Raw genomic sequence first — 19,034 nt, 5'->3', positions numbered from 1 at the left:
AAAAAAATACAAATATTTATGTTTTATCTTGAAAGGCATTTAGGGTTTCATAAGGGGTATAAGGGATGTGCAAGGGCTTGTGGGCCCACGATGGCCCATTTTAAATATTCTTTAAATAAATTGATGTGGTTGTTTTAAAATAGGTGAAATTAGTTTTTTTGTTTGGCCTACCTAGACATCCTAAGGACAATTGTGGGATGTCACAGACATTCCCAACATCCCCCATCATCCTTGGGATGGCCAAATGTCACATAGAAAAAATTGAGGATGGCCAAGGGGTATAGCCTGTCATCTTAATGTCTCAAAAATGCTGTTAGGGACAAGGAATTCAATTGCAACGCCAAGGATACATCCCCATGGAACCTTGCAAAATATAGAATATTCATGTTCCAACTCAAGCATAACTTGTACAAAGATAAAATAGCATAAGATATAAAACCTATGAAGAAATAGTGAATGTTTGGAATACTAATTACTAGTATAGTTTTACTGATGAAGATTGTGCAATGGTGATTGTCTCCACATATAGCTAATAACTAAAAAAGGAAATGGAGATATCAATTATTGCTATCTATTTTAGAACTTTTAGGGGCACATCTTATTACCATGTGTGAAAAAGATTTCAAACAGATAAAAGTAGGAAACTCTAGGGGTCAATAAGTGCCTAAAGAGCTTTGTCCGATAATAACTTAAAAATTAAATGGCAATACCAGTTATTGCCATCTGCTTTAGAATTTCTACATACACATCTTACCATGTGTCAAAAAGAGTTCAAATGGATATAGCAAGAAACTCTACATCAAAGAGTTTTGTCTTATCAGACCAACAATTCATTAACCTCACCCCTTAACCTCTCAATAGAATGTCTAAAGCCCCTCAAGCTCCTTTGTCTATGAAGTAAGCTGATGTCCCTTACACCTAAATGCCCTTTGTGAGGAAAGGATCTTTTGTATCCTTGGACTCCTAATGTTGGCCACTCTGTTAAATGCTTTTTCTTTTAAGCGGGTTAAGATGTCCTTTTTCCTTTTAAAGAAAATTCCAAAGAATTTCCACTGAAAGAAGAGTGGCCCAAATCTCATGTAACAGAAAAAAGAGGCTAGATGGGGGATACATCAAGTGAGAGAATCATCCTATTGGTTACTTTAAGGCATAATTCACAAAGCACTTGTGCATGAAATGTGAATTTCAAAGTACGGAAGAGCCCAAACATTTTTTTATTCAGAAACCAAAATTCCCAAGAAACACCCAAAAACTCGTCATCTAGACTTGCTCCATTATTTAATGGTTTCATGATTGTTACCAAAGTTTTCGATGGAAACTAGTCCATATTTAGCATTTCTAGAGAGGTGTGTGTGTTCCACACTAAGCCACAAAATATATCGTTTAATAGAAATCAATTTCTATTCATAAATAAAATATATTGGATCAAAGAACCCTTGAATTAAAACATTAGACAAAACAAAGCATTGTGCCACTAACAAATAGCAATACAAATAGCATTAAAGGGCAAACAATACGCCCCAAAACATGTGCCAATAAAAACTAGAAGGAAATCTCATTGAATATCTTTCTCTATGTCTAAAGTTAAGAAGTTCTTTCGAGCCATCATTAGTCACAAAAAGATCTAATAATGCTCATCGGGGAGCATACAAGTCAAAGAAGGCAACCAGCAAAGCACTTCCTTAGAAACCCCCCTAACATCAAAGCCCAATGTAGCTCCCCTAGTAGAAAAGAAACAAGTCACATGAATATACCCCTATGATATAGCTAGTAAGTAGTAGATCAATGTTGTTGTAATGGGAACAAATCCTACCAATAGAAAGGAGTAGAGCCACAATGCAATGGGAGAGAAAGCTAGGTAATAAGAGTAACCTAAGTAGTATTGGTGCACTAAGATATGCCCCACCTAACTAATCTATCAACTTTGATATATAAGTGTAGATATCCAAAGGTGTTTTGCTTCTTTGTCAACTAGGTGAATTGCAGGCATCCAAACGGTATTTTCTTTCTTTGTCAACTAAGTGAGCAAAAGATGATGCACGTGGGGGTTCTAGTGCCTCTATAATCCCCCTATAGGGAACTGTGGAAAGGGTGGCGACCTTGAAACTAAAATTAGCCAATCACCACTAGTCTAAATAATTGAAGAAAGTAGATAATGTGTTGCCTAAGAATATAAAGAGGGAGTGATATCTCCCTCAAAACTTGTAGAAAATGGGGTATCTAAAAATGAAGTGTTCCTTGAGCTCCATTGCCTAGAGGGACCAAAGACAACAAATATAATCCTCATGGAGGATATGATGATTAGTTTCAACCCACTACTTGTGAAAGCACACTCTCATCTAATTGAGGAAAAATCTTAGGCCAGGGACAAATGCACTAAAGATAGTGAGGGTGACAAATAATACAAGCCACCATCTATAAGAAATGCTTAATGTAAAAAGTCAACTTGGGGAGAATTAGCTCATAGGGAAGACACAAGTGGGTTGAATATAGTTGCTATAGATGTCCTTTCTAGTAGCTCTAGTGATAATGTCCTTCATCGAAAGAAGTTGAGGGGAACTAACGGAGTACATGAAAGAAGTTGACCTATCGATAGAGATGCCAACAGAAAGGAGAAACCGAGTGTTCAAGTACCAACAATGTCAACATCTAGTGTCGACCAATGAAGCAATGGGGAGAAGTGAAGCAATCTTCTATGAAGAGCAAAGTGTTTTAAGTATGAATATCTCTCACAACCATACATTGGCACCCCCATGGATCTAACTTTGTGGATGTAAAAAGGAAGCTTGAAAATGGTCTCAAGGCAATAGATCATATGTTGTAGCATGAAAGTCTAAACTCTCTCAATACAAGCCCAATCAAGAGCCCCAAAGCTAGGTCCTCAACATTTTGAAATGTATAAAATTGTAGGCTTATGATTGTATCCAAATGACATAACTTGGAGGGGATTTCCTAGAAGTGGATCTGAAAATGCTAATTTTCCAAGACAAAAAGAGACATGTCCCTTGTAAAGGTACAAGTTAAAGGGAAAATTCATGTAAAAGGATGGACCAAACAACTAAACCACTACATATGTGTAAGCCAATGGGATCTAGAAGTTCATCTTTGTAGAAAAAGTAGAATCTAGAAAGAGAGCACTTATAAATATTTACAATCTTGACCCTATTTTTGCTAAGGTTGACCAAATGTTGTCGAAATTCACAAAAATGAGTAAACATGTCCAAGTTGTAATTGTAAGCCCTCAACAAAGTGTGAGGGCAATGTCATTGGCAAAAATAAGAATAGTTAGCCACCTCATGTAAAATATAATCATCTAAATAGGTATGCCACTGAAGGGACTCCTCTAACTCATCAATGTAAATTTTGAATAGGGATAGCGAGAGAGGACATCCTTGCCTAACCCTAATGGTACTCTTCACAAAATCAAAGAAACTATGAGAAGTAGGAAACTACCCAATAACTATATTATAAAGCCTCCAAGAAACAATAATTAGAGAATATGGAATATGGGATACCAATATCTCTCAACTTCTAGAAAAGTGGGTGTCTCGAATCCAAGTCAAAGGCCTCTTTGAGATCAAAAAAGCAGCAAAAGACTTTAGAAAACCTAAACCAGGTCTCCAAATAATAGCCCAAAGTGTAAAGATGTAGTCAATAATCTAGCAATCCCTCCTAAAGCCAACCTATCCCCTAGCTTTGATATTATTCCTTTCCAAGTACCTTAGCAGCTGCCTGTCCAACACAATGGCTTAAAGTTTCAAAAAAAAATGCCCAATCATAATTGTTTTATAGTTGCCATGGATAAAGAGGTCACCATACTTATAAACAAGGTGAATGATGTGCTAAAAAGATGATTGAGAAAATTTTAAACATATCACCTCATTGAAGAGCATGGTAGGGGGAAAAGCAAGGGAGTCGACACCATATTTGATAAATTCAACTTGGATACCTTTGTCATCAATTGCTTTCCTGGTGAACAACTTCAAAGTAGCTTTCTTGATGGAAAATGTGGAGAAGACAAAGGAGGATGGCGAAGGAGTGGGAGTGGGACAAGAAGGTTTGGAACATCATAGAGGGTACCAGCATAGGAGACCCATGAATTTGGGCTGATGTTCAAACTGTGGTTTTTTTCAAGAGAAGATTACACCAAAAGGTCTTTGGTGAGTGGAGGAGATCAATGAGAAGTGCAAGCTATCTCGATGAATGAAACTCCCATTTCTTATGTTGAAGAAGATAATGGCACTCCCTATGGAGGCTAAGTATGGAGAGAGGGTCATGTGCTAGGGAAAACCAAAATCTATTAAGAAGGGATTTACACTCATCACCATAACATTGCTTCCGAGGACACGATCTACGGTAGAAAGCGGAACTGAGGTAATGTAAGGTGTGGGGAAGACAATCAACAGCACCAAAGGGTTTTCTGTAAGAGCCCATAAATGGAATACATTGTATGAGGAAGAGAGTAGAACCCAAACATGAGAAGGGAGAGACAAGCAACATAGTCAATAGTGTAGTCATCATTAATGTGCATTGTGGTATCTCTAATGCTGGGGAGCAGAGAGAGGTAGAGAATCTAGCCTTAATACACACTGATCATTTTCATATCCCACAAAAACAAAACAAAAAAGTACATAATAAGGAAAACAAACGATTGAAATCTAGCACTCCAAACATGGACCATTTCATATTGACGATGACAAACATCTTCCTCATGAATCTTCTACTAGAGATATCTAAGTTGGGGTTTTTTATGGTCCTGTTGCCGGTTTTGATGATTTTAAAGATTAAGAACTAAAATTATTATACATGCCAAGTAGTTCTTTCTGGCATAAGATGCATGCACTAATTTATGAAGGCTAATGTTTGACATTGAACATTCACAATACTATAAAAGATTTTGACCATTTCTTTTAAATTGAATTCAACAGATACATAACAAATAGAGTAGGTTTCACTTAACAAATTTTGCCAGTACAAAAAGCAGAGAATATGTGAATTACGCAAAATTTAAATTTAGAACACCTTTGTACAACGATTGTTATGTTACAATATCATGAACTAAGAAACCGAACACACAAATATAGCTTTCACATTAGCAGCTGTGGTACATATAATTATCTTTTGAAACTAAAAGAACATAGAAACACTTTCAATATAGCATTGAAAAATAAATAATACTATTTGTTGTTATTTATTCTCCATCTATTTTGTGCCATTCCAAAGGATCACTTCCAAACAAAATGTTTTCAACAGCATTATTGGGAGCTCTCTTGGGAGTAGAGATATTGTCATTGTCTTAATGATCGGGTCTGGCTTCCATTTGGGTACAGCAGAGACAGCACGAGGCCTTTAGATTGGACCTTCTGATCAGATACATGGATTTTAACCCCTACTGAACTCTCAGATGGGGCAGCTTTTCTATGAGGGTTTGGAATGGCCCCTGTTGAGTCCTACAGCATTCAAGCTATCGTCTATGTTGCATTTTCCAAGAGTAGAAACTTTTCAATGGCTTGAAATATCTCCCCATAACATTGGATCTCAGTAAACAGGAGCTACAAACATTTGTTTAAAACTACCATTATATTCTGCTGTTGCTACACACAATGAAACATGTTTGCAAACCATCTCAGCACAAAACGATTGTCAATACCATTTCCTCCATAGTTTTGCTCATCTGCTTGAAAGAGGTAATCATTGTGCCTAAATCAGTGAATGATCATTTTTAAAAGGCTGAAGCCCCTTAGGGTAGCAATAATTTCCACCATGGTAGTCAGAGGGCTGGCTTGCCATGTAGACCAGTCCCCTGAAATTAATTATATCCATGAATCTGTTTGCAAAACCTTGGAGCAGACCATAAGCACTATTGTATGGGTTTTGAGGAACAGGGGAAAAGAATAGCAGATTGACAGCAGAGAAATAGGCCTTTGAGCTGCACATTCACATTGTAGATATCTGCAATAGAGAATACCTGGGTGGCCAACTGAGTTAAATGAGGCATGGGAACTAAAATTACAGAGATTTTGAAAAATTAATGTTTTCCATAATATTTATTCATCCTTTTTCACTTATTGTCTATAAATTATGGATTTTTTTTTTAATGTCTTTACAATTATCACTGGTTTCTTTTACCATACTCCATTTATTGGGGTTTGAAAGCTCAAAATTCCAAACATATTTATATTTGCAATAGCCCCTACTTCTAGCTCCATTCAACATAGGTTACAATTATTTTCCTCTGTGACTACAACCAAGACAAGTCAAGATATTGATACACAGTTCAAGTTTTGGGCACAACATTAAAAAAAGCATCATCACTTTTAGTTTTCATAAGACCATTACATAACTATTTTATGCAGATTGAAGCAATTAAACTAGTGTTGTAAAGGTGATATGAAGACTTCGCAAAATACATTGTAAACTTACTCTAAAAGATAAGATAGCACCAGGTTCTAGAACAGCCCCAGCCCTAATAACAGCCCCATCACAAACAATTGCATATTTTAGAATAGCATTGTCTTGGATCGTCACATTGTTCCAAATGTAACAGCCTTCTACAATAACATTGCAACCAATAGTGCAGCCTTTCCCGATTACAGAATCAGTAATAGTGCAATAATCACCAATGATTGTACCCTCTCCTAGCATTGTTGTCCCGCCAACTATTGCAGATCGTGATTGTACCACACCTACAAAATATATTACACTAAATAAATAATGAAGATGTAACCCATTGCTAAACTTGTCGGTAATCAAAAGCCAAGAATTTTCATGACAATCTGATAATGCGATTTTCAGACAACTTTACGGTAGACATAATTTCCCTGCACTCAAATAAGTTTCAACGTAGAAGTAAGACAAAACAATAAAATTAATGCAATCAGATAGCATATATCTATTATAGATTGAAATTATAATGTGTCAATTTACTAGATGGTGGCATAAAACAAGAAAAAACTATAATAATAGATATCTTTCATCATTTCGAAAAGGTAGCAAGTTCCCCAGAAGTTGATAGAGCCTTGATGAAAAAATAGGCTATTAGGACTCTGAAAAAGTCAAGATTTTGTAACTTCCACACAATTTGAAATTTCCCTAAAGATGATGCTAATTGGTAATTAGCAGATATATAGTGAGACAAGCAGGCAGAAGAAAGACTGCAATGGCAAAAGCTGCAAGATCAAGTAATATGACTTTCACAATGGTTCACAAAAAATTAGAACAACAGTAATAAATATAGACACCAGGTTTCCCATGTAGTGACCTTGAATGGAAATTAGCATCAACAAAACAGAGTTTGAGAGTAAGCAAAAAACACATATATTGCAGTTTAAGTCAATAAATGAACTAGAAGGTAAGAAGAAAAACATATATTACAATAGAGGTCGTTAAAGCAACTAGAAGGTAAGCATAATAAATATATTACAGTATAAGTCATAAAAAGAAACTATAAGAAACTATGTCTCATTCCAATTGTAATAATTTTACATAGTAAATTTGGTTTCCTCTAGAACTTAAATACCCAAAGATCAGCTGCCCCGAGAGTCACATATGTTTGGCCACTTTCCACTCTAGGTAGACTTAAACCTCCACTAACAAAGCCATCTGTGCAGCCGATGACACCAATAGTTTCAGATTAGTTCAAGCCTTCACCATAGAAAATGAGAAGAAAATGATGTTGAAAAATAGGATCCGGTGGATACATCTTCCTTAAGTTCATCCGGTTCAAGATTTAATGCCACACAAAGATCGAAGGGTGACTCTAGAGTCAAGAAACATATTATGTGCTACCAGAGAGCGAAGCCAAGGAGTACTGACTATTTTCAGCAAAGAAAGCAGAGAAAGAGGCAAATAAGTCCTGATAACTTGCATATTATGTTTATACAATGCTGCTAAAGCATAAAAGAGATTTGATAGCATTTGTAAATGCTTTGAAAGAATGGTTAGATAATGTTTCTAATACGGATCCAAACATAAATTTCATTAGGTAACCAGACAATAAAGCAAGAAACACTAAAACAGGAAACAGTTGTACTTCTGTTGAATCCAGAAGCACGTCAGCTTAGTGGCCGTCTCAGCTATAACTTCTAATAGTTATGTTACATTGGTAATGCCTGAAGTCACTTGTGACTTAAGTTGACTAAATATCTGCCGTCAACAAGGTTGACATATTTATTGTTAGCATTACTAGTTGTACTTTAGAACATGTTTGATTTTGTCTATATGTATTAATGGCAACTAAATATTAAGGTTGTGACTTGTAGAAAATTCATGTGGTCATGACTTATAACCTTAAGCATGGACAAAGAAATATAAGTTGTTATATATTGTTGTTATTATAACCTGAAAGCGATAAAAGTCAAACTTTTTTTTTTAATAATAAATTGAACTCTGACTATATTGATTAGTTGTAGGCAAACAAGAGAGAATTCGTATGCTGGAAGGTATACGAAGAAAATAAGTATAAGGAAGCATTTGTAAATTGCCTCTGCTATATTGACAAGAGATGTGAAGAGAAAGGCATAAATGATGTAAAAGATCTGCCTTACTACATATTTGCAAATAGATGGACTGTCTAGCATGGATGGATATCTGTATCTTAACTCTAGAATCTAGAAGTTAAAGCTACACCAGCTTTTTCCATCTGGCATTAAAAATGGGAAATCTTAATGTTGGTATATATCTTGATTATTACTTGACGGCTTAAGGGAAAATGAAATGAATGTTGGTACATGTTTAAGTAGAAATTGATTAAACTTAGACTTGTTAAAACTTGTATTCAATGCTCAATATAGCAAGCGTAAGCTAACTAGTGCCATAACAAGACTTCGCTAAGACATAATAAACATTGAATAAATCTTTATCTAAAGCATGGTAAGGGACTTATGGGAGCCAATAGCTTGAGCCCTAAGGGTATACTTAAAGAAATTTTGAAACTGATCAAGGCTATTCAGAGAATGTCTCAAAATCATAACTAAATGAGTGATGATACTCACCTTGAACCAGTGGGAAAAACATATTAATGATTAAACAAACTCAACACATGTAGATAAACAAGTAATTAGCCTAGGAACTACATTTAAAGTAATAAAAGATTGGTTTTTGAAGTGGCGTCACAAAGAATCAAATGTAGAGTTCTTTTTCAGCAGATTCTGTATCATGGCTGTCCCAGTAACCCCGCGATGGAATTTCTGTCCACAGCATCGTGGGGAGAATATTACAGATGTTTTCCAGGATTCAATTGTTATGAATTTTCACTTTCAGAGTATTTGATACATCCTGGTTCACATGAAGCTTATATTTTTGGTAACCTTTATATCCAGAGAAAAACAGATTGGTAGTTTTGGATGCTTTCAGACTTGCACATCTTTCATATATTGAGAAGGTAAGGTGCAAAAGAGGCCTTTTATACATCAAGAAAAAGTTTTAGAAAATTGATTTCCATATATGTTTGGTTCTTGCAACTCAAATTTCTCATAAGCATATCGACTTGTCAAGTAGAAGTTAAAAGAAAGAATGCATAAACGCAATTTCTTTATAATATTATTGTCTACCACACAATTCCAGTATAAGCATTTTTCTAAAAAACAAAAACACATAAACCCTTCAAATAAAATTAGTTCTGTCACCATTCTAGAAAATCAAATACAGCTCAAATGAATCTTTAGGCAAGATTTATGAACATTTAGGCATTGAGGCCATCTATTTCATCCAGTTCAGAAATGAAATGTTTTCTTCGTGGCTTTATTTACATGCAATGTGAATGTAAAGCACAAATTTTTAGAAATAAATTCTCAAATAGGTTTATAATTTAACCAATAGCAACACAATAAGTGTAAAAATGAATTTCTTCAAAACAATGATCTTGTGAAGTGTAAATGAGTACTGTTCTATCAATTTACTGCAACATGAGACATAAATAAACAAACAAAGCAATATTCACATCAGATGAGAAATTTTGTAGTTACTCAGAAAATGAAAATTTATATAAGTTGCCACAATCAACCTGCTGCTTTGTAATATTCCTGGCGATCCACTCTTATTGGAGGACCATTACTTGAAAATAGGATATCTGGCACCAGTGGATACGTCCAACGTTGAAGAATATCTTTACTAACAGCGTCATAAGCCCTGAAATTGTCAATCCTTGCAGCATACTCTGAGTGGATTTCGTGGGTGAAGATCTTATAACCCATAACCTGGATGCAAAACAATTCTGATATTCAATTCTCTATATAAATTGAATAAGCAAAATCAGCAAGGAAATCTCATAAATATCATCAAATGTGGAATTCAAGGGGTAACTGACAGTTGAATGATTCTTAAAAGGTGATGCTATTTGTAACTGAGTCATCTCAAGAATGGACAGTTAAGATGTATTATGTCTGTAGACATTACAGGAAAAAAGGCTAAGCCAACTGCTCATTGTTAGCTTCTCCAATGTAAATATGCTGAAAATGAAGTTTCTTATTGAGATGATTGATTGTTTAATTTGTTCATTATGTTTTGTCTTGGTTGTTTCTGAAATAAATCATAGTATAGTTAAGACTCACTCGCTTTTAGACAAATATTAACCTTACTTATCCAAAAACAAAAAGTTAGAATTAGGCATAGTGGTGGAGAGAGAAGATTATGCCCTATTGGAAATAGTATAATTACATTACTGAAATGTTCGGATAACCATAATAAAGGAAAAAGTAACAAGTTACAAAATCTGCTAGAGGAAGTAGAGAGCAGTTTAAACTAAGGCCAAATACAATTGCAAAACATTGGCTTTTAAATGTCATAAAAATTCCTATCTGGCTTTTATTAAGTAGTTATCCTTGAGCAAAGTGCAAGTCATCAATAAAGTCAATACAAATATAGATGGTACAAAACAAAGTTATCCTAGATAAGGTAAGCACATGTACCATGAATGGAATAGATTATTGAGCAAGCCAAAACACTAAAGAATGTCTCATTATTCATTTGCAAGTGGAAAAATCAAAAAAAAGTAGCAAATCTATATCTGAAATCAAAATCAATATGGGAACATTAAAAAATGAAAGATTAAAATGTATATTCTTTGAAGCAAAAAGAACATGCAATGTAGCAAGGGATGTTTTTGTATTAACTTTTTTTGCGATGTTGAAATATGAAAATATCAATGGGAGAACAAAAGGAAAGGACTTGTCAAATTTGCAAGTTGCTCAAACCTAAGACTGAAGATCATTCTAAGCTCACATATTCTACTAATGATACTTGAAAAGGAAACAAAAAAGAAATCTATAATTTCATTGGTTGTATCCTAAGTCGCTGAATTGGGTACAGGAACAAGAATGGGTACAAGGTACAAAACGCCAGAATGGCAGAAAAAAATTTGGGGGTTGGGTACATTTTGCATACATTCATACAGAAATAATTCAAACAGATAGAGAGCAAGAGCCAAAAAGAAGAAGTAAGTTTAGAATGTGATATACCAATACATATGCTAAAATCATTACAAATTTAAAATTTTGAAACATAACGTAAATTCGGTTTTCAATATTAAAAAGATCAAACTACAATCACTAAACATTTTAGAAACATTTTGGCATCTAAAAACACAAACCCTGGATGCACCCACAGGAGATTCGTTTCAAAATCCGATTCTAGTATGTTTCATAGCTGGAATCACCCGAAAAATCCCACGATCCAGCAACTTAAGTTGTATCAACAAACAACAAACAATATGAACATGGAATTGAAATAAAATTCCAGGGTATGTTCACCTGGAAATCTAACCCACCCAAAATATAAATGCTACACATACAGAAAAAACAGCTCCCAAAAAATAATTTATCATACAAAATTGATTTTTTCAATGTCTTCTTTGTAAAAAAAGCACAAGCAGTATTTCGAACTAATTTTTCCTTAGCATATCATCACTAAAGTGTGTTGGAAGTTCACTCTACACTTAAGAAAACTAAACCCGAAAAGCACTAATAGCTCAGTGGTAGATCACCCCAACATGCCTGGGAGGTCATAAGAGGCCTAGCTGGGTGATGATTTTAAACAAAACCGAGCATGCATGTATTTCAAAACAAAAGCTCTCATCATAAAGGAGATGCAGAAATCACAATTCCAAATGCAACATACACAATAAGTTTATAGTCCCTAACCCTTGAAGTGTTCCCAAAGAAAAGACCTTCCATAAAAGAGAGGTGAGGGACTGGGCTTGGAGGTGGAGGACTGAGCTCAGAGATGAGGGGCTACATTAACATCCTGCTGTCAATCCGTGTTCCCATTCCAGATTGCATCCCCAGGTATATAGGTAGGGCTTGACAACCGAGATTCATAGATCACCAATTATCGTCATAGATTGATCGTAGATATTTTTAGGAATTAGTATTCACATGGGTGTTTAAGTCAACTTTAGTGGTATGTGTAATAAAATAAAGTTATATAAGTTAATATTTAGATGTTGAGAAATAACTTAGTATTATGTTATAGTAGGTGTGTAATTGTGTGTGTGAGGCAGGGTCCCTGGCTCCACTAGCTAAAGCATCCAGTTGCAAGCAAGAGGTCACAAGGTCCAGTTCCCCATCCCTGCAGTACTGGAGGGCGTGTCATGCGCACTGCAGGTTATAGGGGGGATCACCAATTCCTGCAGTCTAAAAAGAAAACAAAGTATGTAATTGTGTGTGAGAATAATAATGTCAGTTGTTAATACAACTCAAATAGAGATTTAGGAGTAAAAATAGGAGGGAAAGAATAAAGGTGGTCGAACAACCCACCTACATTTAGTGTGAGAAGTTAGTGGAGTTATTATAGGAGTTACACAACTCATTATATATTTCCAATTTATTATCCAACGGGAGTATTGTAGAATACAAGCATATTATATTTGTTAATAATTTTTAGTTTAGATTCTATAATATCTGCTAATTTTTTCTCACATGGTGCCAAAGCAAATGCATCCATGTGCCTGTAGATATTTTAACTGTTTTTATGATGATATAGGCATTTTGTTATTGTGTTGGGCATTTAAAACCATAGTTACAAGACTCGGACTCGGCTCGGACTCAACAAGCTGATTTTGGACTCGGACTCGGCACCCAGACTCAGCAAAAGACTCGGCAAATTGAAAAACCCAAGAAATTCAAAGATTTTTAACAATTTTAAACTTTGTGATGTCCCCTTCTAGTTGACATCTGTCAGCTGAGTAGATTAGCCTATCACTGACCCTCATAGGCTGATGAGGTTGGGTAGAGGGTCCTCCAGAGTTGATTCACCACCTTCAGAGCAAGCACTCTAGGTCTGGTCTTCGTTTGAGGTCTCCAAGACTCCGTTTGAGATACTTTCTATTTTTAGCAGTCCTGCTATTTATAGCCAGTAGGTTGGGCAAGGACAGATTATGGTTTGGCAGTCTCCAGTTCAGATGGCAGGCATTTCTGATGAGTACTTAGAGAGATATTAATATTTAATTATTTTTAATTAAATATTAAATGGCGAACTTTAATGTTTTAATGTTTTAAAAGTCACTTTAAGTTATAACTTAAGTGAGGGTCTATTTCTCATCAGATGGGGTCAGTTTTTATATTAAATGGAAGATGATTTATTTTTTGACACTTCAATAGTCAAAAATAAATAATAAAAGTTAAAACATCATTAAAGAGCCAAATCGCACCTTCCTTGGAAATCACGCCAACCCTAAATGGAGAAGATTAAAGAAGATTTTAGGTCTTCTTTTCATTATGCTAAGTTTTGATATTTTTGTTTGGAGCTCTGAGAGGAGTTTTTGGCCAAGGGTTTCAGCAAAAGATTATTCTGCAGTGATCAGAGGTATCGGTACAGGAAAACGTGGGATTCTTGTACAACAGCATCAAAGGCTATGAAATATCAGCCGATCTTGCTCTTCCAGTTGGTTTCATTCAGGAGCCAAGTTTGTGCTTATTAATCAGAGAGGCACCGCCTTTTCTCCAGTATTAGGCTGCAGCAGCAAGAGGGAAACAGAGGCATCCATGAGAGATTGTTTATCAGTGGTTGTACGGCTGCCTGGAAAGTAATGCCAAACACCAGAAGGGCTACGATTTTCAAATTGGAGGAACCAAAAATATATAAAAGAATAGCAGAAGGGACGCCTTGCCTATGTCTCTCCATCGGGCTAACCTGCAAGTGATTCAGGTCAATTGGGAATAAATTATGGCTTGCTGTCATAAAAACTGTGTATGACCAGCAATAAGGAAATAAGGGTTTTTACAGAATGTCCTGGTATTTATCAGTTCTTCTCTTGCTTTGTTTGTTTATGTATTGAGCATTAATAAATGATGAACAGATGTAATAAGGGTTTGATCAATATTGTTGAGTTATAAATTGATTTCCAGCAAATACCCATAGTTGCTTTTTGTGCTTAAGTTTGTCAAAATTATATTTGTTGTTACAAAATTGCAAAGAACACACTTGAAACGCAACAGGTTCAGTTAAACGTCAGTTGTCTCAGTTGAGGGCCTTTTAAGGTTCTTACAAACTTCTTTCATGCATTTTTTAATAAATAAACCTTAGCAGCACAATAATCTCATCAAATAGAAACTACTTTGAACACATACACAGGTTTACATTCATCGCATAAGTATAAACGCAAATTTTAGGCTTGAGCTGAAGGAAATAAGCTAAACTAAATAACACATTATAAATATAAATAGTATCAAATGTCTACAAAATTCATGGAATATGAAATCCATGGCATCAAAAGTTCAAAACATATATCAACATAAAAGCTAGAGCCTAGAACTCTAAGGCTTAGAGGAGCCAATACATTCTATTTTAATTTTTATAGTTGCAATGCTCCTCTGAGCCTTAGACTTCAGAGGACCATTGTAACTAGAGGAGCCTAGAAGTCTAAGGCTCAGAGGAGCATTGTAACTAGAGAACTCATTATCATCTCAAGTACATGTAGAATCTATGGTCATTGAACGAGCATGTTTTATTTATTTAAATTTACACATACCACTTCGTTATTTTCCAGTGTGTTGTATATGAATTTAGGTAGAGAGAATTAGTTGTTTAACCAAATGAACTAATCTTAGATTCCTTAAATAGGTGGTTTACCATGGTGCAATCACTAGAAACAATGTGTGTGGTTCATTCTTGGTAGTGGCTTAAACGTCTCCACAAGTGAAGAAATCATTGTGCAAGCAATTCATGACGTAGTTAGTATCCAATACAGTGCGAGAAGGAATGTCCCTGGAAGTGAAGAATGTTGCAAACAAATCAGCAGTGCAGATCTTAATTTGTTCGTAAAACCAAAAAGAATTGCTTTATGTTGTTATATGGAGCCTAATCAGACTTGGAGGTTAAATTTTCCCCCCTTTTATCGGTGCAGTTTCCACCCAAATTATTCAACGGGAGTTTGGGGGCAGCACCCCTGCGGGGGTTTTGGGGGGCAGCGCCCCTGAAAGCTCAAAAAACTTTTATTATTTTATAAAGCTGACATATTCTAACCCTATTTTTTATAAACTATAAACTATAAAAAAAAAATGGCTTTTTTTAACCTAGCTGGGCGGCAGAGTCCTGGGCTCAAGACTCGGTGAGTCTGTGCAGACCCGGCTAGACTCAGCTGAGTCCGAGTCCAGGGTCCTCTAGACTCGGCAGAGGTGACCCAAATCCATAAGCATTCCAAATTTATGTTAAGGTGTTTGAAATATTGTTGGAACTTTTGATTTAGTGCTGGACATTTAAAACCTTCTGCTAGGCATCCTTTGACAGCTGTATAGGAGAGCAGCTGGCTATAGAGATCCTTTGACTGCTAAACTTCACGGAAGTGTGGTCGGTCAGTGATAAGTTCATTGGAAGTGAAAGTGGGATAAATTCTTGTATGTTGGTGACCATGTGCAACAAGATCCAAATAGCAATATGCAGACCTAAAAGTATGCATACGCATAAATTTTGTTTCAAATTCGTGTAATGTACCCTCTCCATGTTCACACTAAGGGGGGGTGTTGGGGTGTTAGGAATTAGTGTTCGTGTTTAAGTTAACTTTATTGGTATGTGTAATAAAATAAAATTATATAAGTTAAGATTAAGTTGTTGAGAAATAACTTAATATTACGTTATAGTAAGTGCGTAATTGTGTGTGAGAATAATAATGTGAGTTGTTAGTACAACTCATAGAGATTTAAGAGTGAAAATAGGAGGAAGAGAATAAAAGTGGTTGAACAACCCATCCAGATTTAGTGTGAGAAGTTAGTGGAGTTGTCATAAGAGTTATATAACTCATATTATATATTTGTAATATATTATTCAACGGAAGTGTCGTGGAATAGAAGCATAATATATTTGTTGTTTATATTTTTTAGTTTAGTTCTATAATCTCTGCTGATTTTTTTCTCATAGATACCAATACCACCAAGTTGGGCTCCTATGGGGGGCCTCTCTATAATGGGAGCCCTATTGAATTTCGGATTGCTCCACCAACATAGTGGGGTGAGTGGAGGAGGTTGCTGGTGCATCCCCCACTGACCTTGCCTCTATAGTGAGGGGGGTGGAGAATCTCCAACTGACTCTAGGTCTTTATTCCCAAACAATGATGTATCCTTGTACCATACAACTTGCCTCTCATACCAACTCTAATTTCTTGCATCTTTCAATTGACGGAGTGAATTTTTAAAAGAGGGCACTCCACCCTAGTTATATTGGTAGAGGTTAGGGGTTAGCTAGGCCCTACCACTCATAGGGATGGTTGAGATGCCTCCATACTTCCTAAACCTAGCTCCAATTTGAATTCATCTAGTAACCATGCCAAAAATAGATGTTTGAAGTACATCTCCACCAAGCATTGCCAATTGATTTCTCAAATGTTTGAATAGTGTTGAATTGTTTACAAATAGTGCTCTAGAGCCAATGGACACATAGCTAAATTTGCTTGTAGAATTCTCACATTTCTTTAACTCATTTTTATAAACAAATAAAAGTGTGTATGTCAAGAAATCCATCATTTCCCACCATGTTCCATCTTCTCCCTAACCCTTGTTCCTTTCACTCCCTCTAGTCTTGCTTCCCTTGGTCCAAGCCCCTTCTGTCTCTTTGGTCTTGCTTTAATGATCCTCTAAACTTTGTTGTCCAAAAACCATTTTTCCTGGGTAATTTTTCATTCCCTACTATTTCAACAAGTTTATTCTAGACAAGTTTCAAGACAATTATCATTTGTATTCCCTAGCTTTGTTGTATATAAACTTGTCAAGGGGCTTCTAGAATCTTAAACTTGTTGGGCTCACAAACAAAACACAAGTTGAACAATTGGATTTGATGGTTTTTGCCTCTCTATTTTGGAATCCAACACTATCATTTTTGCTACTGGTTCATGGGGCTCTTGAAGTTTGGAATTCATGTTAAGGGTAGCTTGAAAATCAAAAATTAAGAAAGTAACTTTTGGCCACTAACTCTTGAACAATTTTTGGGGCCCCCTTTTCCTAAATAACTTCCTCAATTTTCCTATCCAAAATACAACCCCCAAGTGCATGTGCCTCATTTTGTTATTGATTTTGTGTTTAGATACTATTATCATACTTGCAAATAATATCTTTTTGAACTGCCACTAAGGGCATGGATCATATATTTGAATTCACATATGTGGATTTGTTTATGCTTGTGCTCATTTTGTGTTTTGATAGTTTTCGTACTTGTCAATGATCTTCTCATGGTTGTCATTGAGGTATATCAATCATGTACCTAGATTTATATGTGTGGATAATTGCATGCTTCAACTCCACAATATTTTTGCTTCACTACTTGCATTATGATATGTGATAATGTACATATTCATTAAGTTCAAAATCTTGATTATTTTTTGTGCATTTGTTTATCTAAATCATCCTTGAGTTACAAAATTTTCAGTTGATATAGTTTTGATATCATGTTATCAATATTGCATCATTAGCTGTTATATATTGTGCTTCCAATATCTTGTTTCATGCAGATACATCCGATGTTTCAATGAATGTGCAAGCACATATTTTCCTCAACAGTGGTTTAATTGGAGACAATCGACTTGGGTAAAACTGTTGAGTTTTATTTCCATCTCACTTGAGTTTGAGAAAGACATGTGTCTTGTGTAGCCCTATGAGTATGATCCAATTGGTTATTTTGGAATACTAAGTCATGTGGAAATTCGTAGAAAATGTTCGCATGTTTTCCATAGATTGCTTGTCCCTTGTGATTACTTGCATTTAATCATTTTTCATATTTAGTTGTGTGCTTAAGAAATGGATTTATGCTGGTAGTGGATAAATTTTATAGTTTTTTGTACCTCACAATGTATTTAATATAGTTGAGTGAAAAAAAGAATATGATTTAATTGGAAAATTGAATTATTATTGTGCAAATATATTTTATATGTTTCCCAAAGTTTTCCTTCATTGAAATCATAGATGAAAAAATCGTCTAAAAATCGCCAAAATCGCAATTTTTCCCGAGTCAAAACCCTAGACAATTTAATCGTTGTTTAAATCGGGAGCGATTTTTTTTTTTTTAAAAGCGAGATTTATGCCAATAAATCATGCATTAAACTGTAAAAATCATGTTATGAAAATTGCGGAAAAGTTTATAATTTCTGGCAAACCTAAAAGTGGCTTTATTTTTTACAAACAAGGGCAAAGCCCCTTTTTTTAAGCACGCGACTGGAGGGAGACACGACGGCCGACGGGATCAACGGAAGTTGTTGACACGACAACCAACGGGTTGCAGAGGTAAGGGTAGATTTATTGTAGAACAAGGTTTATTATAATTCCGAATTCGTAATAGAACATATTTCCAAATTTCCTCAACTTACAAAGATTTATTGTAATTCCGAATTCGTAATATAGGAGATTTATACAAAGATTTAAAACGCCCTAAGTGAAGAAAAACACTCTCTCAGAAAATAAAATACCAGAAAATAAAATGAAAAAACCAAAAAATACTAGACTTGTAATAGTAGATTTATATAAATGCTGTGACAGTATTTTCACTATCCCAGAAAATATAAAAACTGTCACAGTATTTATATTATATATAAATCTACTATTACAAATCTGAAATCT

At 35.2% G+C, this 19,034-nt stretch overlaps 1 protein-coding gene across 1 annotated transcript in view; it reads right to left on the bottom strand.

The window, feature by feature from the left end:
* The window catches only part of LOC131079639 (uncharacterized), a 326,487-nt gene that overhangs the window by 216,652 nt on the left and 90,801 nt on the right, over nucleotides 1-19,034 (bottom strand). The window contains exons 5-6 of the mRNA XM_058017643.2: nucleotides 10,004-10,196; nucleotides 6,424-6,686 (exon numbers count right to left, since the gene is read on the bottom strand). Of these exons, the coding sequence (XP_057873626.2) occupies nucleotides 6,424-6,686; nucleotides 10,004-10,196 (456 nt within the window). The remainder of the gene's footprint in view (nucleotides 1-6,423; nucleotides 6,687-10,003; nucleotides 10,197-19,034) is intronic.

This window comes from Cryptomeria japonica, chromosome 10 (genome assembly GCF_030272615.1).
Source record: "Cryptomeria japonica chromosome 10, Sugi_1.0, whole genome shotgun sequence".
Lineage (NCBI taxonomy): Eukaryota > Viridiplantae > Streptophyta > Pinopsida > Cupressales > Cupressaceae > Cryptomeria > Cryptomeria japonica.
The sequence above is the reverse complement of the archived record's forward strand: the minus strand, read 5'-3'. Positions and strand labels throughout refer to the sequence as shown.